The 25,196-nt window shown below is 41.9% G+C and overlaps 1 protein-coding gene across 1 annotated transcript in view; it reads right to left on the reverse strand.

Moving 5' to 3' along the window:
* CERS6 (ceramide synthase 6) overlaps positions 1–25,196 on the reverse strand; it is an 853,755-nt gene that overhangs the window by 306,442 nt on the left and 522,117 nt on the right. Inside the window, exon 6 of the mRNA XM_078681623.1 lies at positions 16,940–17,032. Within this exon, the coding sequence (XP_078537749.1) occupies positions 16,940–17,032 (93 nt within the window). The remainder of the gene's footprint in view (positions 1–16,939; positions 17,033–25,196) is intronic.

Here is a 25,196-nt window from a genome sequence, read left to right on the forward strand (position 1 = left end):
GCATAGCACGTAAGACATACATTGCATCACAAATAAAAGATGCAGGGAACTCGCCCAGGGTTCTCTACCAAATCCTGCAAACATTTGTTAAACCTGCTGCATGTGAGTCCTCTGAGATGGCATCTCAGCAACTATGCGACGAGATCTCTTGCTATTTTACCAATAAAATTGATAAAATATACGACAAAATAGTATGTGCCAACAAACTAATTACCACTGATCTGGCATCTCCCCAGGTAGATACAGAAATAAAACTAGACACTTATTCCTTGGACAGCTTCCTTCCCATTTCTCTACAAGAAACTGCCTCTTTAATACTGCAGATTAAGAGTGGAAGCCCTGAAGATATCATCCCTGCCAGGATTATGCCTGTCCTAGCTGAACAACTTTGCCCCTTGATTACAAATCTGGTGAATCTGTCACTCAGTTCAGGTATCGTTCCCATAGAATGGAAACGCGCCCTTGTCAGACCCATCAGGAAAAATACTGCCACCCCCTGGTCTGATTTAACCAACCTCAGACCTATCTCCTTATTACCTTTCCTGGGAAAATTAATCGAAAAATATGTAAACTATCAATTGTCTGGATACATTGAACTTGCTGGCGCCCTAGACTACTCTCAGTCAGGGTTTCGGCCTAAACATAGCACGGAGTCCACCCTCCTGTCTGTCACTGATGATTTGCAGATGTACCAAGACAAGGGCATCTCAGTCATCCTGGTTCTATTAGATCTGTCAGCAGCGTTCGACACCGTGTCTCACACCATCTTGACTGATCGGTTGTCGAACGCTGGTATTAAGAACAATGCCCTTGACTGGTTAAAGAGCTTCCTATCTGATCGCACCCAGAGAGTCACCATGGGAGCGTATCGTTCAGCGGAAATTGAGATCTCTAAGGGGGTGCCACAGGGCTCCTGTTTGAGCCCAACCCTTTTTAACATCTATGTGGCACCCCTGGCAAGAGTGATGCGTAGGTATGGTTTCATCCCCGTATCCTACGCAGATGATACACAGCTCCTCTTCCCTTTTAAGACTCTCTCCGCTGATGTTAGGAGCTCCTTTTCATCTGGCATGAAAGCAGTGGCAGACTGGATGTCCTCCAACTGCCTCCAGTGTAATGTCAACAAAACGGAGGTAATGTTGTTTGGAGAGGCTATAATGCTATGGACTCCTGAGTGGTGGCCACAAGATCTGGGAGCAGTTCCCGAACCCAAACAGGTCGTAAAGAACCTGGGGATTCGATTCGACCATGATCTATCTATGAAACAACATACCAACTACATTTCAGGTATCTGTTTCCACACCATCAGTCTGTTACGTAGGGTCTTCCCATTACTGCCTGACTCGGTTAGGAAGACTCTTGTACAGACATTGATTCTTAGTCGAATCGATTACTGCAACGGCCTGCTGCTCTCTGCCAATGAAGGCGTGCTGGTCAAGCTCCAGGTCATTCAGAACACGGCAGCTCGCCTTGTTCTGAATCTCCCCCCGAGAACTGCTTCCAAACCTCTCCTTGAGCAGCTACATTGGCTGTCAATCCGGCAAAGAGCCAAATTTAAGATATGCTGTATTATCCATAAATGTCTTGATGGGGAAGGGCCAGCCTATCTAACAAGGAAATTTGTTCCTTATGCTCCAACTCGCTCCCTCAGGTCCAGCAATAATCTTCTCTTAGTAGTCCCCCGTGCCAAAAAAACAAGACACGGGTGTAAAGCTCTTTCCATCTCTGGACCTAGTCTATGGAACAGTCTCCCTCTGTCTTTGAGACAATGTAAAGAACATCTCACTTTCCGAAAACTCTTGAAGACCGCCCTGTTCAGAAATGAAATCTAGACTCTACTTATATCATCTTTTCCGTTACTACTGGCATCAAAAGCGCAGAGATACTCCTGTCGGAGTCGATTCAAGCGCTATACAAACCAATAAATAAATAAATAAATAAATAAATAGAAACCACAATACTTAAGATTAAAATCCTCCATACATGCAAGTTCCACTGGACCACACGGACTACTTGCGAACCCCTCTATTTCCTTGCTCAGGGAATTTATCATATTGGTGGTGTTCAAATCAAAAAATTTATAATTGAAATAAATTAGAAGAAATTTCATAAAACTGCAATCGGACCACAATAAATGTCCCTGGGAATGAAGTAGAAACGAGGGTCCACAATCCACCCTTGGTCTACCTGATCATGTAGAGGTCTCAGGGAAAACATATGATAAAAATCCATCAATGTATTGGGGGTCAATGGCCTGGCAACAAATAATATCAAAGTTCCTAATAACACACAACCATTCTGGGTTGCTGCTCGCCTAAGAGCTTAGACCTGCTAGTTTCCAGGAGAATGCTTATGAATTCTTAAATATGAATTCTTGGTTGACAGAAAACCTGCTAGCGCAATGGTTAAAGAGCATTTATTTTCACAATTAGGAGCATATAATAAACCGGGCTCAGCTATTATTAGTATACCCTCTTCCACGAGATGGATGTTATGCTTCCCATCGGGTCTGATTGCATCTGATCTGCCTAATTGTCAGCATAAAGGTTCAAGTTGCGATAGTCCAGCACATCTGTTTGCAACTGTGATATCAGAACGTGGGAAAAGGATTGAATCCCTTTCACTCATCGTTTACATTTTAAGACACAATAGCAATAGACCTGGGTCGATAGAAAAAAGCCAAGTGGAAGTGCCTCAATCTTGCTGTGTCCCAGAGATGGAGATTTAAGCCTAGGAATCAGATTGGTTTATTAATTTGTTTCATTTTGTTATAGACTGAGGAAGGCGACAGCCGCAACGCGTTTGTTTGCACATCTTTTCATTAAACCAAAGCATTTATCCCCATGAGTGCCGATCTCCCTTTTGTTTGGGAAATAACGGAGCAGTGACATATCCTTGAGTGTTGCATACATTTTTTTAAATGTGTTATTTTTATTAATACATTAACTTAGATTTTGTAATTTAATGTAATTTACAAACGAATATATCATTACTATTAGAATATCAATATTTTTTATCACAACATTTTATAAAATGATAATGTATTACTTTACATTATATGTATGTAAAGTAAATATTTTTGATGTTGATATTTCCACACATTATTTTGTGCCAGTTTTTTTGTAGTCGATATTTTTAAATATAACCTAATGTTCTCTCAAGCTTTTTTTAATAAATATTTGCATTTAATTTTTGGGAAGTTGCATCCAGCACACAAAGAAGAGAACAGCACTTAGGATATCGAAAGCGCAACTTTGGAACAAAACAAGAGAATATGCAACATCCATATTTTTCAACAAACAACACACTCTCCCTTCACCCTCAAAACTTGACGTCTGCCAGCTAACACATTTGTCGTATATCAGAGGTAATTGGTGTCCACAGCCACGTTTGGCATTACCTTTGTATATCAACACTCATCATGTCAGGTCATGGCCCGTTCCCCTCCCCCATCAGCCACACTAAGAAGTAGTAATTTATCCATCTGTTCAATACCTTATAACATTTTGGGGGGAACCCCTACAAGCATATTTGACTTTTTCGGCTACCATATACATGTGCATGTTCCACTTCCATTCCAACAGTGTTAGTCTCTCACTTGCCCGCCAGTACCGGGCTATATATCTCTTCGCCAAATAAATTTAGCGTCTGGCGGGATCAATTCTGCAAGGATTTTGCAAGGTTCCCCTATAATCTCTGTCCAATAGGAGTGGATTAGTGGGCAGCACCAAATAGTGTGGAAAAAGGAACTATCTTCTTCATTACATCTGCAGCAATATGGGTCTTGTGCCTTTCCCACGATGTGTAGTCGCTTCCTGTTATAATATACCTGATGAAAGATTAAATCGGATCAATTGTAGACTCGATTTTATTGCTCCCTCTGCAAAATCTTCCAGGTCTCCCAGCTATGCCACCCCCTCTGGTACCAACCCTGTCATTTCATGGCTTTCTCCCAGGCTGCCAGAGAAGCCTAGGTGGCTGGGAGAAGCCCCCTCACTTCCTTGTCGACCGCATAAAGCGAAATTCTCTTCTCCGCACTATACACTCCCGGTAGGGAGAAGCCTCAGACGCCAGGATGGTCGCCTACTATGCAGGCCAGGAATTTCATTGTGAGAGCAAAGAGGAGAGGAAACAGGGGACAACCCTGCCTCGTGACCCTGGCAATAGTGAAATTGGGAGATAGTGTTCCATTTACTCTAACAGCTGCTACAGGGGCTTGGTAAAGGGACTTAACCTCCTGCTGGTATCAGAGACCAAACTCATACTTCACTAGGATGCATTCCAGGAAGGGCCAGTGCACCATTTCAAACACCTTTTCTGCATTTAATGCAAGGAAGACATGCAGCTCTGAATGGGTTTTAAATTTCATTTGTCCAGTTGTACGCTCACCAGAGATTATATCGTGCTGACCTACTGGGCATAAAGCTTGACTGATCTCTGTGAAGCAGGGGCGTGATGACCTGTAGAAGTCTGGTGGCCAATATTGTGGCAAGAATCTTGACTTCGACATTGAGGAGTGAGATTGGGCGGTAAGATTCCCAACGCTCTTTGGGTTTACCCTCCTTATGTATCACTACTATAACAGCCCGACTGAGGTCTGGTTGGAGGATATCTTGTTGGCCAGCTTCTAGGAACATGTTAAAGCAAACGGGGTCCACGTAATACTATGCTGCGCTTAAGACACTCTTCCAGGAGCCCATTAGGGCGCAGTGTCTTACTGGAATATACCTTCACGGTAGCAGCTCAGTGCCTCTTTCTCGCAGGGAAGGCCCTGGGAGAGGGTGGGGAGAAGACAAGAGTACAGGATAAGAAGAAAGACCCAGGTCTCCGATCTGGCAGGTCCGCACCCCTCACCCCTAGAGTGTCTCTCTCTGCCTCTCCCGTGGTGGCAAGCAATTTTTGAACCAGCTGGATGAGCACTAACCCTCGACAGCGGCAAGCCAACCCAGGGGAATAAGTGGCAGCTTGCAATTCGCAGGCCATATAGTAGGCAGTCAATGGTCCTGCAATCACCTCCACAAATGGAGCATCAGTGGGCTGCGGACAGACAATTTTAAAGGAGGAAAGGAAATTGAGAGGGGGGAGGGAGGGTCCATCAGCAACACAAGCTCAGGACCCCTCCACCAGCTCCTCTCAGATCCGTCACCCTTTGGTCTCCTCCATATCTCCCTAAGTGGGCCTAGGTATGTCCTAAAGTGTCCAAAACAGGGAAATCTGCCCCGGGGCTGGGCCCCCACCACTAGAGCCATTTCACCAAGGAACCCGGCATCGCTGTCCCAAGCAGCTCCTGCACTCAAAAACAAAAGCTGGGGGGCAGAGAAGTAAATGATGGGGCCCTCCCACTGGGCTGCCCAGTAGTGGTGATTAAGTCATTAGACCCCCTACATCCCTTACTCCAGGTCAGGCTCAGGCCTTACCGCACCGCTTCTGTTTGTGAGGGCTAGCACTCGTTTTCTGCAGGAGCTTCAATTTCTGGCACCAGACCTCTCTTCTCTGGTACTGGGCACCCCAGGCAGCAGTAGCAAGTCTTGGTGCTCTGGGTTCCAGGCTGCAGCCTCGGCGTTTCAGCCCACAACAGGCATAGGTCCGGGGACCGAGAACCGGCAATCACCATAGGAAAGTTTCTGCTCCTTCTCAGTTTTTTGCTGGCTCCAATGGACCCTCTGCAAATCGTATGGGGGGTAAACTGCTTATTTTTAAGTGGCGCACATGTTAGTATTGAAAGTAAATTACAGAGATTTTTTTCCCTCATCAATTCACATATATATGATTTGAAGTTCCAATTTCTTATAATTTTAAGCACTTCATCATTCACTGTATTTATTAAAAAAGCTCACCCCACCGGTGTCTTGTGTTTCAAAATATGAAAAATCTACAGATATGTTCATGTGCCACAAGTACCCTCTAGACTGTATGTATTTAACTAACTGAAACTTATCAAACGTTTATGCCATTAGGGCTTTAATACAAGCAAACTGAAAAGGTGGAAAAGGATGAATAGATATCTAAATATTTAAATAATAGGGGACTGTTAATTCTCTTATAATAGTGACACTTGTCCACTCGTCCGCTATTTCAAGATACAGATACCATCACGACTATGTGCAGACGTGATTACATATTTTATTTGTCGTAATCACAGGGGATCATTCTCTATAAGTGTCAAATTTACATTATGCACAAATATACATACATATGTACACAGATATATACAACAAAGAAAGACAAAATACACCATATTTGTACAAAAAGCACATAATCACAAACAATTCCTTCTTCACCCAGAGAAAGTTATTAAAGCAAAAGCTTAGTGTCCTCCTATGTATTCTAGGAGGTACACTCCGAGGTAGTCAGACACAGTCGGTTAAAAAAAGGAATGTATAGAACCTAAATATAAAGAATGTGTCAATGGATGTAATTCCAATAAAATTTCAACGTTAAATCAGACTCCTCTTTATGGAAAGTGTTGACGCAGTCGTGTTTCGGCCTTCCGACAAATCTGGCCTCCTCAGGACAGGGTGATTAAAGAACTAATATGGATCCAATCAAGCAGAACCTTACGTGAAGTCTCACAGGAAGGAGGATTTCTTCTAAGTGGCGGTATAACGCCTGCAAGGAGAACTCTCACAGGTCGCTCAATCTGAGTACCGAATATCCCAGGGTCAACGACTTCTCCAAAGTATGCCACGGGTCGCTCAGTCACTCCGTGGGGTCTCCACTCGACATGGCGGTTAAGTGACGCACATGTTAGTATTGAAAGTAAATTACAGACATTTTATTCCCTCATCAATTCACATATATATGATTTGAAGTTCTAATTTCTTGAAATTTTAAGCACTTCATCTTTCACTGTATTTATTAAAAAAGCTCACCCCACCGGTGTCTTGTGTTTCAAAATTTGAAAAATCTACGGATATGTTCATGTGCCACAAGTACGCTCTAGACTGTATATATTCAAATAATTGAAACTTAACAAACATTTATGCCATTAGGGCTTTAATAATCTTAAACTTGTGAAACTCCTGCCTTTTAAACTCGTGCAACAAACAAAGTGATAGAAGGATTGCTTGAAATAATTTTAGCCACTGGCAATCATTCAGGCCACATTCCAAATGATAATATTTTACCTACTACGCCGGTCTAGACACAATGTAAACATCTGCAAACAAGTCCGGTTTCTACTGCTGTATGAACAGGCCAGCCGAAACTGCCAGGCTAGGTTCCCCTACAGACAAGAACACAATAATTTCCCCAGCCCACTTTTAGCCTTTTTCCACTCCATATGTAAGGAGCAGCTTGAGTGAGCTAGATACATTTGTTGTGTCCAATTTTGAGCATATCAGGGTGATTTTATGAAATGTGAATTGAATGGCAATGGTGTGTGTGTATATATATATCACAGTGGCAGTCACAGTTGTATTTATTTTGCTTATAACTTTGGCACTGTCTCCCAAATCTAAACAAAACTTTCCCAAAAAAGTTCATCTACCTCAGCTCCTTTCTGGAAAGTTCCACAGCAATCAGAAGACGGCAAAAAGAGGTGTAGATCCCAAAACATTGATTTCCCATACTAATTCTCATAGGATATTTTGCTCTACAATACACAGAAAAACCGCTGAATGTAATTGCACCAATTATGGCAAACACCAGGAGATGATGGACGGAGTGCTGAAACTTTTCAGACACTCACCCCCAGTCATAGATCTAGGTTGAATCCATCATCATTCTTTAGCTCACTTCACCACCCCAGTTCAGAGTCAGTGGCAAAGTGAGCAAGGTACCCACGTCTGGGCATTCCCTACCAACATTTGGCAACCAGTTAGAACTTTACTCAAAAAATATAAATATTTAGCAAGTAGGTGTAAAACTGTTCAGCTGATTTCCAGAAATGTTTGTATGGAGGGGTTAAAAAGTTAAATAGATCTGGACGGTAGGCCCCACAGAACTCCAGAATGAGTCCTATTGTACAGTAAATTAAATAAATAGGGACCTCTGATTGGCCTCCCGCTATACAAATGATTTGATTGTCTAGCCACAAACCAGAGAAAAATGTGTGGCTGCCTTTACAGGACTTAGGGTTTCCGTCCCTGTGTCCTGAAAATGTAAATGAAATTGGGAATAAAAGGGCCAGGCCATGCTGCCAGCACCCCGCTGCACACGGCCAAAGGGACCCTTGGTAGCCCTCTCTTTAAAGTACATGTCCCACTAAGCATGGTAAATGCCCGGGAATTCCCAACCTGCCTACTATGCATGTCATCAGGACCAGAGGAATCCTGAAATTCTCTAGTGTAATGCTGTGATTGCACAGGAGCATAGAAAACCCAGGGATTCTGAAAGGAGAAAGGGATGGTTGTTGCGATTTGAAAGCCAATGGAAGTGAACTGACACTCTCATACTATGCCTCGGTACCCCTGTATTGTCACCTGGTGGAACTAGATATCTGCATAACATTATCCCCACTGCCATTCTAATTTACATTATGACCCTGGTAAATCCTAAATCAGAAGAATTTGGAACCCAGGCTCTGATGTGTGATGCAATGATTGATATTTAACTAATGGAGATCAGTTGCATTTCCCAATTTAAAATAGGTGTCTTATTGCAAGAGGAGAATGTGGCTCACAATTTCTAAATCTGATCCCACCTGAAAGTGTACCAGAGGGGGAAATGTGAGAGGTGAAATGTTGGGCAATGAGGCATGTCATTTTACGGGAAAATATTTTTCTTCTTTTTTTTATTAAATGTTTTGATTTTCTTAAGTCAGTTGTTCAAAAGCAGACATCGGCATCTAAAGGCCCCAAAATGGCACAAACTTTGAGCATGCATTTTGTACTACAAACATAGGAGTAGAAAGTAAGTGGAAAAACATAGTAGGGATAGTATACCTGAATCCGAAAACAACTATGGCAGATTAGACTACAAATGGAACAGTTCAAAAGAACTTAAGATAAGAAAAGCTGGAACACCTAACTATCACATTATACATGATTATTTAACAGACTCCAACATTTTCTGAGCCAATCCATAGCCGCCTAATTTTCATACATGAGCACTGCTGTAAAGATCCCAGTTAATTTGTGCCCAGATCTGATGTAATCTTTTAATAGTGCAGTTGGAAAAGAGTAGTGATGATGGAAAAGAGTAGTGATGACAAGGACATCTACATAAACGAGGCATATGAGGTCGCCGATCCGGGAACTAATATTATAGAAACTAAGGCAGGCCAATGTGCCCAAGATCCCTTCCCAGATAGATTGCTAGTGGGAAAAGAGGGTAATTGTGAAAAGGTTTCTAATACCTGTGAGAGGGTTAGTAATTTTCGTGTACTCTCTTGGAATATAGCGGGTTTTGCCCATAGGGGGGAAGATCCGGTATGGGTAGATTTTGTGGAGTCCTTTGATTTAGTTTGTTTTCAGGAGACCTGGAGTATAGTGGATTTGAGTTTGGATGGTTTCCAGGCTTTTAATACCCCAGCAATACCATCAAACTCAGGGCGAGCTAAGGGTGGACTTATGACAGCAATCCCTGTAAAACATAATTTAATAACCGTAAATCTTGTGGTGGAAAGACCTTGGTACCAATTATTTATTATTAAGAACCTTATTACAGAACCTGTTCTTCTTATTAATTGGTATTACAATATATTTGACCCAAATAAAACGGAAATTATTGATAATTTGTATGAAGAGATTGCTAAAGTAAGAAATAAAGCTTTCCCTCTCCTTATTATGTTGTTAGGTGATTTTAACTGCGAGCTGTGTAAATTTAGCGGGTCCAGAGCCTGTGGGATGATGGACTTAAATGACCACCCTATGGCCCATTTTTCTCATACAAAACAAGGCGAGGCCCTAAATAGTATTTTAGTAAACAATAATTTATCTATTCTTGATGCGAAGAATTTTATGGGTAACATGAATATGAATATGAACATACCCACTTTTCAGGGCATAAGGGGCAGAACTAGCACAATTGATTTTGCTATAGTATCCATGGGATTTTTTAGTTATCTAAATGATTTTAAAATTGAGGTAAACCCGGCTAGCGATCATAACCCCCTAACCCTGAGTTTGACTATTGCTGCTGACTCAAAAAGGTTTCAGGAATATCCAGTAGCATATAATAAGAATCAGGGTATTACTGTAAAATGGAATAAAGTAGCCGTGGGGGAACTGGAAAAGGATATCTTTAAAGAAAATGTGGCTCAGATAGACATATGTCTATCATCTGATCCCGACCCAGTTCATATAATTAGGAGCTTCGAGAAGCTAATGGAAAATGTAGCTACACATTTACTAGTAAAGGTAGGGGGGAAGAATCAAGATCATGGGCCCAAATGGTTTAACGCAGAATGTTCTGCAGCTCAAACTACCTTAGCTAAAGCACTGCGTAAAAAACCCAGAGATGGAAACATGGTAATACTAGCAAGGAAACAATATAGGCAGGCAATTAAAAAAAGGAAAAATGAATTGAAAACTAAAGCATGGGAAGATTTAGATAAGGCATCTGACTTAAGGGATAACAGACTCTTTTGGGAAGTTATAAATAGGCCCTTTTTAAAATCTGGGGAGGAAAATACTATCCGAGTTCACCTATCAGAGGGAACTTGGGTAACTCATTATAACAAAATTTTCAATCCCAAAGAGAAATTATATACTGCTGCCCTGGAGGAGGATGATTCCCGTTATGTTAATATGGACTCAGCTAAGAAGTTCAGCGAATCGATAACGCTTGCCGAACTAAAGTTAACTTTGACTTTGGGGGCAGCTTCAAAGGCCCCAGGCCCTGATTCAGTACCTCTAGATCTTTTTAAATCTAATCAAGAGTTTTGGTCTCCTCTACTGATGAATGTATTTAAGGCAATAATAACTGGCCCCATTCCGACCTCATGGAAAGAGGCCGTTTTGGTCCCAATTTTTAAAAAAGGCGACAAGTATGATCCAAGATGCTATAGGCCAATATCGCTAATAGACTCAACATGTAAGTTGATGGGTCGGGTGATATTGGCACGGTTGGAAACATGGGCTGAGTCATCAGGGGTAATTGTAGAATCGCAATATGGTTTTAGGAAAGGGAAAGGAACCACCGAGCAGTGTTTGAACCTTGCTTTGATTATGGGCAAGTACATGGGTGCCAAGAATGGTTCTATACACTTGGCATTCATGGACTTGTCCAGCGCCTTTGATACAGTGTGCAGGGAAAAATTATGGCGTATGATGGACTCCATGGGTTTTGAAGAACCACTGGTTACCCTGCTCCGCAGGCTACACACTGCTACAACGGTCAGGGTCAGATATGGCCGTGGTGGAGAAAAATCACAACCAATTTTATCTACTGAAGGCGTCCGACAAGGATGTATTTTAGCACCTTTCTTATTCTTGGTTTACACAAATGGCTTGGAGGGTTTTTTGTTAGAAACATCTGCTGATTTTCCAAAGATAAACGGAAAAAGAATCCCAATGTTGTCTTATGCTGATGACACTGTTTTAATGGCACTTACCCCTAACAGCATGCAGATTTCTCTGAATGCTTTTGATACTTTCATGGGCAATTTAGAATTAGGTGTTAATTTTACTAAATCTTTTGCCATGACTTGCGGTCCAAAAAATGTTAAAATACGGAAATATACGGTAAAGAATGCTACCATTGAGAAAGTGGATAACTTCTGTTATTTGGGTAACCTCTTTAATAAAAAACTGAGTTGGGAACCATTGCTGACAGCACGGGTTCAGAAGGTTGCACAATTAACCGAAGCTCTTTTCCGCTTTTCTAGTAAATTAGGCCAGCGGCGTGTAGCAGAAATTATATCATTATATAAGGCCAAGTGTGTTTCCGTTTTGACCTATGGTTCAGGGGTGTGGGGTTCGGATAAATGTGAAAAAATACAAATTGTGGAAAATAAGTTTGTTAAGCGTTTGTTATCTGTCCCAATGGGTACATCTAATATTTTCTGCCATGGAGAAGTTGGTATCGAGTTTATAAGTGACATCATTCACGTTGCCCCTCTAATATTATGGGCAAAGGTTTGGCAATCTGAAGACCTGAAACTAACAAAAGATATCATCCAAGATTGTCTTAAACTTGATTATTATACCCAAATCCCGTGGCTAAGATACGTTAGAGAGACTTTTTTTAACATTGGCCTAGGTAAAATGTTTACAAACCCGGAACTACTTGGTAGGGATGCCAAGGAGATTATTAAAAACGCTTTTAAAACTAGTTTGGGTTCTTTTAGGACAAATGACCATGCACTGAGCGCACGGGGAAAGCCAGTTTGCCAGTTTTATTTGTCATATATTATGAACACGCAATGGCGTTTCTATCTAACAAGATTTCGCCTTGGTACCCTACATTTTTTGTTCGCTTTCCCAAAGCAGGGGGGCTGGTGGGAAAAGTTACCCCGCTGCCCCTGTAACAATAGGGTTTCACAGAATACTCTCCACCTTTTGTTTTTCTGTACCTTGTATAAAGTACCAAGAAACACTTTCCTTAAACCTTTATTGGCATCATTTCAAACACGTTATTATAAAGAAGCGTATGATTATTTGTTATCCCTGTCAACTGCACATATTTGTAATGCCGTCTTAAATTTTATCAGATCAGCTCTGGTGATTCGAAATAGATATTGATGGCATTTGGTTTTAAGAAAAAGTATGTAAACATGTACAATGTCTGATTAATTTTATTGTTTTTTTTTAAATTTGTTATGTATACTTTTATGGTTTCTTTATGAAATCGAAATAAAGTTTTTGAAATGTAATGTAAATGTAATAGTGCAGGCGCCCCTTGCTTTAACCAGGGCCTTCTCCGACTCATATGTTTGTCAAATAACAGTCCACCATCAAACTGTCCTAGAAGGAATTCTGGGCAACCCATGCTCTAGTGATGCAGAGACTGGCCGAGACAATTGCTACTCACAACATCTGTCTCAAGCCGATTTCAAATTCCATTTTATAGCCCAGTATAATCTCCTCAAAGGAAAGTTTTGTATCATATCCAAGACAAGAGTCTTGCAAATTAGGACAGGTAGAAAACATGTGTAAGATATCTGCTGCATAGTGCTACCACTTGGGACACTTCGGCTGCTTCTCACTCCCAGGATACTCACCCCACTTGGCTATGTATACTACAGCATGTTGATTGTCTTAAACTGTTGCAGCATTAGATTACTAGAATGAACCAAGCCCTCAATAGTCTCTAAAGCACTTCAAACTTCTGAGGAAAGAATTTCATCAGGAAGCACCTGACTCCATTTGGCTTCCAGGGAGCGGCTGTCATCGACCCTATATTGGCAGAACCCTTGATGTATAGGTTCTAATTAACGAATTCCAAGGCACCTTATGCAAACAAGAAAGTAGGTCATAGCCGCCCAATTCAGATATAACATATTCAGACATAAAAAATTCCCTTATCTGTAGGAGTGTAAAAAAGAAATGGTGAGGGAGATTGTAAGAGACCTGGAGCCCAGCAAATGTACAAAATCCATTAAGGTCATAGAGTTGGCCCACAATCTCCACCCCATAGCGTCACCAAGCTTTACCCACTACATCGTGGAATATAGCTCGGAATGCAAGGTTATCCCACAAAGGTGTGTGTGAATGAATCAACAGGAGAAAGTATTTAATAGATATTTCCTGCCATATACTGATAATGTTCGTAAGACACTTAAACTCAGAAATGTTTAAAATAATTGAGATCTCTGCATCTATATAAGAATAGCCTGTAGTCTGGCCATAACGCTAATGGACAACCAAAACCTGAAGGGTATAGGTCACTTTGCATTACAGATTACACAGGTGACCCGCAAATGCCACCCAGAAATAAAGCTTAAAATCGGTAAGCTGTAGACCCCCCTGCCCATAAGGAAACTTTAAAAGTCTTACACACGTATAGCCCGACAATATCCACAAATGAAGCAAATTATGGTACCTTCTAAGCGTTTAAAAAAATGATTGGGACCCCAGAGGGCAATTGCATGGAATAGATATAAAAATATAAGCAGAACATTCATTTTGATGATGTTGCATTGACCAATATTGCTTATTTGGACCGTCTTCCACAGTCGTAGTTTACTAGTATCTGATTAGCAGCAGGTGTTCTTAGTTCAATTAGACAAATTTCCTAACCAGCAGCCTTAATTGGACCCCCATGTATGTTGCAGATAAGCAGTCTTCAGGGATCAGGGCTTCTGGTTTAAAGTTTAGGAGGACTTGAGTCTTCAATATATTAAGTTATAGCTGAATAATCCAAATCGATTTGATTCCTTAGTAATGTTTGCCAGTGCAACTGATGGGAGTAGGTGCAAAAAGGGCAACGTCATTCACGTATGCTGTAATTCTGAGTTCAAGACCTTCTGCAGTCATAGGCTGAATTTGCTCATTCTTAAACAGAGAGTGCAGGAAAGGCTCGATATAAAGAGCATTTAAAAGAGACGATAGAGGACACTCCTGTCAAGTGCTGCAGTAGACCTAAAATGAGTTTGAGAATATCCAGGCACAGACTAACTGCATGCTAGGGTTCCTATATAGCGACTCTACCCACTTGCGGAATTGGTCCCCTACACCCAAAGCAGCCATTGTTGCCCAGAGTCATCCCATACAATGCAGTCAAAGGCTATTTCAGCATCTAAGATGTTGCTGCGAGACCAAGTCTGACATAAGAGGAGTAAGTCAGATAGCAAGAATCTTTGCAAACACTTTAGCATCAACATTAATGAGAGATATAGGGCGGTAAGATACCCGTTCATCTGATGGCTTACCATTCTTTAGGAAGTTGTACTATTCCACATAGCTGACACTTCACCACCAGCATTGACATGCCAAACGAGTCCCAAAACACCAAGATAATAATATCTTTAAATGTTTTATAAAATTCCAGTGGTAGGATGTCTTGTCCTGCCTACTTTCCGGATGGCAGAGCTAAAAGAGCCACCTCAATATCACTAATTATAATATCTTGCTGAAGTATGCTATTTTGGGCAGTTTCTAAATTATCATAAGATACGGGGGCTTTGACGGCGCTGTGGGGAGTTGAAACAAACAAACCCCCCACTCATACGGCCTTCCAGGCGATGGTGACTTTGTGCTCGGCGGGACACCTGGTAAAATGGTTGTACCGGGCCATAACTGTAATGACCCATTGACCTTTGCCTAGACTACAAGAGAGATGGGAGGGCACACTGACTAAGCAGCTGAATGAGAGGGAGTGGAAGAAGGTCCTAGGAAGCCGAAAAAAGTGTCCAGGGACGCTGCCTTTAAACTCATACAATTTAACGTGCTCCATTGAACTTACCTCACCCCTCATAGGCTGAATGTAGTATATGGTAGAGAAGACCAGGCCTGCGCCAGATGCTAGCAAATAGAGGTTGACTTTGATTACATGATACCGGCGTGTCTGGGGTTTCAAAACTACTGGACCAAAATCGTGGATACGGTAAATGAGGTTTTATCTCGCAAACTGACATGCTCACCGGAGGTGTGCTTTCTGGGGCTTTTCCCGAGACCCAAATCCAAAAGAATGGGTCATAGGTTAGTAGACTAGGCTTTCCTCCTGGCTAAAAGTAGAATAGCGCTCAGATGGAAAGCACAGACGGACCCTTTAAGAGAAGACTGGGAAACTGATGTTTCCTGTTCGGCCAGGGCAGAGGAAAAAGCACTAATCCGGGAGGATAAGATCACGAAACGGGGCAAACCTCTGGTGGAACCATGGGCTGACATACTGAGGGCTTGGGACACTTGTGATACACCTAACCGAGGCTCACAGTGGAGCTCATCGGAGTCTGAGGGAATAGAAGAGGCACCGACCCACTAAATACATAACAGTTATTGCAGAACCCTTGTGACACTCTGAGATCCTGAGAGGAGGGTAAGCTTAGCCCCCAAGCACCACAACACCTGGATGACACCGTCATTTTCTTCGGTGTATTTGGTGCTGGTCCTTGCCCCAGCATTCTGTGGGTACTCATTGTTTTCCCCTCTCTTCTCCCCCATTGGGGCCCCGGGCCCGACAGTCGAGCAGTTTCAGACATACCGATTGACAGAGGACCCCTGGTGGATTTACATAAATTTTAGTGGAGTGTCTAAATTGTATTTTAGATGCACTGAGTTTTTTTTTGTTTTCTTTATTAAAATGTCTTATTTCGTTATTGTAAGGCAGTTATACAACCATTGTTCAGAGCATGTAAATACGGAACAATCAAGGCTGACAGAGGACGTAGATACTCCATACAATGCACCCCGCTGCAGCAGGGAATTATTATGCATTAGTATAAACCTGGAGGATAACTAACACTACACTGGAGAGAAACACAGGGAAACATGATGTTGAAATCACTACTGTTTACTTTGTACTTATATATGATATGTATTTGTGACTGATATATGGCATGTTTTTCTTAAGAATTGTATTACTACAGTGGTTTTGAACTTACCTTAATTGTATAGAAGACAATATCATACAAGCCAATAAAACAGAGCATATTGTGCAAATCCTGAAGCATTAAACCCTTGAGGCTGACTGTAAAGTTCTTGGTAAAAGACCAAAAATTGGTCCGCAATACCCTAGGGGTAAGTATTCACTGCACCATTGATACCTTTAATGGAATGAATTACACCCCTGGATTTTCTATCAGCAATTTGATGAGCGAGTACACATCCTACCTTTCCCCCATATTCATATTGGAGGGCCCGATGCTTGGCATAGCTGGCCGCAATCTTTTCTCTTAGGGTCCATCCTAATAAAGATCGTTTTGGGGGAATTTCAGAATGAGACTCAAGTAAAGTAGTTTTATGAAGAAAATGAACAGAATGTATTTTGCAAACTTACAATGGCACACATGTCCCCAGTTTTGCAATTGAATGGTATATACAGTCATGAACCATATGTAGTATGTGTACAAGTAACACAGACATGGATATAATGCCTAAACACAGACCATTCTTACCTTTCTCTTGATGTCAGTGAACTGAGAAAACATTAAGGACCAATAGAAGGACAGCTCGACTATGTAGTAGTAATGGAGGTCTGCAGTCAGCGGCTGAAATCATAATGGGTAGAATGCAGTTAATATGATTTTTTTTGTGTGGGAATTTTTTTTTTTTAAACTAAGCAGAAAATACATATTAAAATATTTCATAATTAGAAAGTAAAATAGTTCATACTACCGTGTACGAAAAATGCACACTATTGAAACAATAATAGACGTGAAACAACACAAAGCAGTTAAACACATTTTAATAAATCATTTGACAACGTAAACTATTGAAAATATACAAAATGTGTTGTGGGAATGGTTCTACAAGGCTCCATGAGTGTACTATCTGTTTTAAACGCAAGGGAGAAGAAACTGTGGCACAGCGACTTAAGCTGGCTTTTTATTAGGGAACATGCTTGATAATAGTTGGGCGATTTTTGTGTCAGTCGTCCACAGCTGTCCTGGAAAGAAAGTTCCGCAATTAAGAAAAATCTCAGATTGTAACAATATGGAAGCTGGCAGTGAGGTACATCTGAGGAGCAGCTGCTACCAAACGGGGAAGGTTGGGCGATCGGAGGGGGAAAATGAAAAAAATAAGCATTTACCTCCGTCCTCTTCACACAACAGGAAGCACACAGTCTCCCAGAATCCCCAAGCCAAACACATTGTTGTCTTACAGTAGCTTTGTGATTGGTCTGAGCGCCATGGCTCAGTGCTCAGAGAGGGACTGGGAGGCTGTGCATATCCTTCATCCAGGCTGTATTTTACAGCCTGTGGAGAACATGCAAAGTGCGCATGAAGGTTTGGACATACCGAGACGGTCGGGCAAACCATCATGCGCACATAAGATGCAGCCAACACTCTTCCTTCTCGATGTCAGGGCACTCTGTCCCGCCACACCCTAACCTAGTCAGGCTTCCACTCCAAGCTCAATAAAAAAAGTCATAATAATAACGGAGCGTTTTTATCATTTTATTTTTTGTATTGAGCTTGCAGTTGAAGCAGTGGGGCGACACTCCTCCAGGATGTATGACGGTACAACGTGTGCTTTTACAACGCGTAACGTTACCACGCAGGTTTTACAACGCAAGTCGTTACAACGACTTGCGTTGGGGGGCGCTGGATAGTGAATAGTTTAATTTACTATTCCAACTCCAGTCCCCGTGGATAGTAGGGAAGGAGTTGGATAGTAAATTAAACTATTCCCTCCCATACAGCGCCCTCCAGCGCAAGTCGTTGTAACGACTTGCGTTGTAAAACCTGCGTGGTAATGGTATGGCGTTGTAAAAGTTTCGTGGTAAAGGATGTTTCCCCTCCTCCACCTTAGTGAAGGAGCTGCAGTGGAACAGACTGCATTAGTTGAGTTAAGTTGTACCTCCAAGAACAGTGTTCTGAAAAGTAGTCAGAAGATGAAGTATGTGCTGTAAATAGGAAACTATGGAAAGCAAAGATTTTGCAGAACAGATATATTTAAATGAATGGCTAGTATTTTCATTGCATCTTTAGAAAAGCCTAAATGCATGTTAGTCTTTACTGTGTCCACCAAGCTAGCCAAAAAATCAAGAATGTTAAAGTTAAGGTACACAAATGAAAAGTGCAAGGTGAATTAGTTAATATCAATGTTTCTTAATGAGAGGTTAAGACATCCAAACAGCAAAAAGCCATGAATCAGAAAATAAAATGTCACCTTGTCAGCTAAGTAAATGCATTAAAGTAAATCCAGTAAAGTAAATTCAACTAGACTGGGTCTCGAGCTTTGTCTAGTCTTAGGAAGGTTTTAGCAGAGCTTTTAGCCTTGAAAATGCTAGTTGTCAACAGCATTAGCACAACGAAGGAAAAAAACGTATCGATGCTGAGCAGCATCAACAAAAATAGAGAAAAAGGCAAATGAATTATCTCTGTGAGTATATGCATGCATGTATTAGCACACTTGCTACCGTATACATTATGATGCCTGGGCTACCATTTTTTCCCCAGTATTGAACAGCATTAGCAAACACTAAAAAACAGTGGGCAGGCATCATAATGCAAGCACACATGTCTGTGTGATGATGCTGCTGCAGCCATTATTTTTACTTTCAGTTTACTGTTCCAAGTGAAGAACACCAATGTTGGAATGGTAAATTTGCTCAAAATCGATTTATGGAAAAATGAGCAGCCCAGAAGCAAATCGCCAGACCTACAACCCCCTCACCCCCCAAAAAACAGCATTGAAAAATAATAGAACAGTGGAGACGCAGGGGAGCAATGGAAAATCAGAATGGAGTAAGTCTACACTTCTAAGCAGTGGGTAGTAAAGGTGGGCAGCGAATGGAGAAAAGTTGAGCGGACAGCAAAAAGCTGGAGAAGCAAGGGACATGTAAAGTTAAAAGAAGTGCATGGGTCATGGAGGTATGAGGGGGAAGCATCACAAATAGCTTAGCATCAAAAAGGTTGAAATTGAGGTACTGCTTTAATAGAATGGACACAGTACTGCTGGAGCGAGGATTCAAGAAAACTGAACTTGCTTGGATCAATTCCTCAATAATAAGTACTAACCTCTAGATATAGAAAAGAAGTAAAAAAATAACATACGTACAACATTCACATATGGGGAAGAGAGCTTCTTGCACGCTTAAATAAGAAAGATTAATTTTCAGCGCGATCAAATCCCGCATTAAACAGAAAATGCTTCTGCGCATGTGCAACTCAGAACCTACGTAAATAAACATTTGATTAACTTGTTTGAGAGGGAAACTCTCACGCATGCGCAAAAATTCCTAACCTTAGGTCTGGAGGCCCGAGTGCCTGGCATATGCTTGCCTAAAAGTTAAAAGAAGACGTTGCTGCTAATACTTTTGCTTAAAGACAAATATTTTAACATGGGATAGAGTAGAAGTGGGTGGTGAACAATGATAATCACATATTATAGAAATTAACATCTGTTTATGATTCTTTTATTAATAGTGTACATTTGGGCCGGTATACCTGAACAATGAAAGAAAATGGCTCTGGAAGAAAGATAGTACTGCGCATGTCCGGAAAGAGATGAAATGTGACCTAGTGCCTGAAAAGTTGAAGAACTGCCAAAGATCAAGAATAGTAGCTGTGTAAACATGGGAACCTGTGATATTTGTCAATGAAGTTTGAATAAAATGTTATTTAATTAGTTACAAATTATGTATGGGAAAGGGTAGACATCGATGAGCTAAAGGGGAAGGGCTTACAAAACAAAAGGGTCTTAATAAATTGGCAGTGTCAGCATAGTATGATGTGAACTCCCCTAGTTTCAACCAATCATATTTTATATTTTACCGAGATTTAAAACTTTTGAGGGTGGGACATGCAGAAGTAAGAGTATAACTAGAGTGACTTAAGTTGAAAGGGGTGACGCCGATGCTGAGTGAGTTGTGGGCAGGAGCTGCTGCTGCAAGGAAGAAGAACAGACTGGGGAAAATCATTCTTGAAAGACAGCCTGATTAGATTGTAGGTTGCAGAAGAATATCGAGGAGGGAGAGCGAGTAAGAGAGGGTTACGCTCTGGTGCGTCAGGGTTCTAGAGAAGTATCATCCTATCCTGATCCCGGCCATATACTCTTTGTTTCCTTATTCTTAATCAGGAGACCTCCACCAGTCCTTTGGCCAGAGGGTTGGGTTTCCCGTTTCACAAGTTGGTAACTATTATTCTGTCTTATATATGCATATCCTTTGCAAATGTGTGAGTTTGTAAGCCTTTTGTCTCTTTATCTATCCACTCATAATGCATTGAATTGTTGAATGAGTCTATGAACTGAATGAATTTGATAGATGAAATGTTCTCCCTCCCATCAAAGTTCATCGAATGTGCACTGTGAATCTGTACAAATGAGAGATCATTTTGACTGAGTTATTAGATAAAATTTAATAAATCTTACTCAGAGTCTGTGATTATTTTATTGTAAGTTGTAAGTTATAATTAGTTAATTTGTTAATACCACCATCAACAACTCGACTAATGGTCCATTGACCAAAGGAAGACTGTTGATCTGTGAAGATTAGTTAGAAATTGACTAATCAAGATCAAAGTAAATATAAAACTTGACCCCCAGCGGAACAGCCAGGAAACTTGAATGTGTATATGGGTCCAATTTGTATTTATTCTTGACTCTGAAGTGTTAATCCCTGGCCTTCTGCTGGATCAGTACTACATCGGTAATATTGTTCCCTCATAAGCTTTAAGCTCTGCCTAAAAGCCTACGGCCCCTATCACGATGTCGGTAAGAGTTGCCTCCGACCGACACAGTCTCTATGTGGGAACTGCCCGACCATAGGATGCAACTGCAATCTGCTATTTCTCATTGGGAGCTTATGCGGCGGCTGAAACTGCCCACAGCACAAGCTCCCATTGAGAAATGGGAGTTTGTGGAAATCCCTGCACTGTGTGGCAGGCATGTCACAGTGCCTGCCACATGGTGGAGGGATTTTCATGGGGGCACCATAGGTGCCCCCAAGGCCCACAACCAGAGCCCATGGAGCAGGGCCACCAAAGCCACTTTCCCACAGCATTTCCATCTTGGTAAGCCCAACATGGAAAAACGGTCGGAAACCGACATCATAATCCCGACGGCGGAAACACCATACTTAAGGGATTATGATAGGTTTCTGACTGGCCGAAATGCTTTTTGAGCCACTTGGATCCGAGTCGGATTGACTGGCCAGTTTACAATCCGACCACTGACATTGAAATTCGGCTGTTGGACTGCAAACCAACCATGTTGGTCAGTAAGCCTCCGACGAGTGGTCAGAGGCTTACGGACCAACATCATAATGAGGCCTCTAATATGAGATTAAATCATTGGAGTTCAGAATACCTGTGCTAGCATATCAAAAAAACATATATGCCATATGCACAACTAAAAGTTTATTTTTTTTTTCCAAAGACTGCTCTGAGCTTTTATAGTAATTATCATATTCATCATTAATTAAACAGGATTTTTAAAATTTAAGACAATATCCCTCTGATTTAGTATGACCATGTTGCCACACAATAAAATTATTAGGTGCCTATCCAGAGGTGTAAATGGGCTGCATTAGCATCTATCAAAGCTTTTGGCAAACCAGCCAGAAACAAAGAAGAAAAGTAGTGTTGTATGTCGAATTAGATTCCGTATGTGTTTCCCGATTCATGCACTTATATAGGTACATTTCACATAGCCCTTATACAGGCATAGAACCCCAGTCCTTATTTAGGCATAGCCCATGCTTCCCAAATACAGGCATGGCTACTTACATCCGTTCATCTACGTCACAACGATTTCTTGGAACTCTTAAGCCCTTAGGGGCTTCCCCTTGCTTGGATATTGATTTCTCCAAGAACTCATTTATTATGCATGAACATCTATTCCTTAGGGGTTCATTCATGATGTTCATATGCCTGACTTTACGTCAATACTGGCATTCCTAAACACCTTCAAGGTATAAATATACCTTCACTTGCTATGTCAAAGCAAGGTGTGGTTTGGTGCCGTTCGACTACCTATTTGCATGATGCAGCACGCCACAGCAAGTCCCGAAGGAAGCCAACCCTCCAGCACTGACCAGAAGCTGTCCTCTTCCTGCCGAGAAATCCGGGTCCAGTGTTTCCGACTCCCCTTGCGGCGTGTTGGGAAATCGAGTCTCGAGAAAGAGATACCAACCTCTCTCATTCTAAAGAATGGAGCGGATTAGAATCTAGAGAAACCTTTGGCAGATTCTTGGCAAAACTAAACTTAAACTAAACAGCACCTACTTCTTCTCTCGTACTAGACCTAGGTTAGGTACACTGGGGTAGGCGTATTTTAGAAGCACCAGTTGAGTATTTTAGCCTTTGTTATTCATGTATGTATTTTTATATATGTCATAGCAACAGACAATGCTTTTACAGTATTATTTTATATTACTGTTCACGTTGTACGCATTATACTTTGCATTCTGTCTAACGATTGTACTAGTTCATATCTCTTGCATGAGAAATAAGACAGTTCAGTAAACCCTTTTATTGAAAAACCTGTCTCTCTATTTCTATGCTACTCTGTAGAAACGAAGCATGCACGTTTCACTGAGTGATATAGTTATCTATTGTTTCTACGACTCTGAAGATATTGTTCCGGTTCTAGGGGAAACATGTTGTCATGTTTATGCGGTTGTCAGAAACTAATCCCTTCTTGTTTATTCAAGAAAGTTTTTTAGTGACCTCTGAGTTAGCTGGCACACACAATTAAGTTTAATATACTCGATAAGAGACGTACTGACCTCAGTCCTATGTCAAATAATAATAATAATAATAATACTGACATTTATAAAGCACGATCAGCTACCTCACAAGGAGGTGTCCCGGCGCTAAGTGAGCAACTCTTGTTAGGCAGGAAAAACAAAAAAGGAGGGAGAGTGCTTATCTTTTCTGGGCAAATAGCCAGGTCTTTAGTAGCTTCTTGAAACAGGATTCAGTCGTGGCAGCTTGGATGGCGGCCGGCAGGGTATTCCAAAGTATTGCCGTGCTAACAGAAAAGGATCTGCCACCGAGTCTAGCTTTTTTGGCGCGAGGGACGAGGAGCTGAAGCCGAGCGTTAGAACGCAGGTGCCTCTCCTGGTGATACCTGGGGAGTCTAAGTTTTAAGTAATCAGGACAAGACCCCTTAAGTGCTCTGAACGCCAAGGTTAGAGTTTTGAACTTTATTCTACTAGCCACAGGGAGCCAGTGCAGGTTGTGTAGATGCGGAGAGACATGATGTCTAAACGGGATGTGTTTTAGCAGTCTCGCAGCCGCATTCTGCACGAACTGTAGGCGGTGTACCAAATATTTGGGTAGGCCAAGATATAGGCCATTTGCGTAGTCCAATCTGGATGTAACTGTTGCATGGACTACCATTTTTCGACAGTCTGGTGGCAAAAGCGCAAGGAACTTACGAAGGTTCCTAAGTTTGAAAAGACAGCCAGTTGTGACCTGTTGTATGTGTGCCGAAAAGGAGAGACCCTCGTCCCATCTGACACCTAAGTTCTTCGCATAGGTCCTAGGAGGAGGGGGGGGACCCATTTCGGGAGGCCACCACAGGTCAGAGGGAGGGCGATTGTGTTTGCCAAAAAAGACAACCTCCGTTTTGCCAGCGTTCAGTTTTAATTTGTTGGTATTCATCCAGCTGGAAATATCCCGAAGACATCCCCTCAATTTGCTGAAGGCTGCCTCAGATACGTCAGAGAAGGGGAAGACTAATTGCGTATCATCTGCATACGAAATCGCCTTCACTCCCCATTTTGAGATCAAGGTAAAGAGTGGGGCTAAGTAAACATTAAAAAGTAATGGGCTGAGAGCCGACCCCTGAGGGACGCCACACTTGAGGTGTTTTGGTTTTGAGGTGAAGGTGCCCAGCGCTACTTTCTGGGAGCGATCTGTAAGATAGGATTGTAGCCAGCCCAATGCTTTGTCTTTCAGACCTATATCCTTCAGCCGTGAGATCAATCTGTCGTGATCCACCGTATCAAATGCGGCTGATAGATCCAGGAGTACCAGCATGGCTGATGCTCCTGAATCTAGAGACCACCTAATCGAATCAGCCACCTCAATGAGGGCAGTCTCGGTGCTAAATCCCGATCTGAAACCTGACTGAGTTTCATGCATGCAAAATCTCATTGTCCTCGATAAATCTGTTCAATTGACGTTGTATCAATTTTTCGAGCATTTTGCCCGGGCCTGCTAGAAGGAGATTGGGCGGAGATTACTTAGATCATCCGGAGCGCCGTTTGGCTTCTTTTTCAGGGGAAGGAGAGTGGCGTGTTTCCAACAATCCGGAAATATGCCTGATGCAATGGACGTGTTCCAGATGTGTAAGAGCGGTAGAGCGATCGCCTCCGACATCATTGACCAAAGCTTAGGCCGGCAGGGGTCGTCAGGGGCCCCTGCTTTACATTTTTGTATTTCCATCAGGGCCTCGGCAAAGGGAATGGGGTAAAATTGGGCTAAGGAGGGGGAGGGCAGCACTATTTCAGTCATATCCGTCAATACTGTGGGCTCGAGGCTAATGAAGGAGGCATACCCCTTCTCAATTTTTTTATCAAAAAAATCTGAGATATCCTCACAGAGTTTCTCCGACGGAGTGACTTCAGTCTCAATAGATGAGGGCTTAAAAAAGGATTGAACAATCTTGAAGACTTCTTTGCTGGATTGCTCCGCTTGCTGAATGGAAGACGCAAAAAATATCTTTTTTGCTTTCCTTATGGCTGGTGGAGACCATGGA

This window comes from Lissotriton helveticus, chromosome 3_1 (genome assembly GCF_964261635.1).
Source record: "Lissotriton helveticus chromosome 3_1, aLisHel1.1, whole genome shotgun sequence".
Taxonomy (NCBI): Eukaryota; Metazoa; Chordata; class Amphibia; order Caudata; family Salamandridae; genus Lissotriton; species Lissotriton helveticus.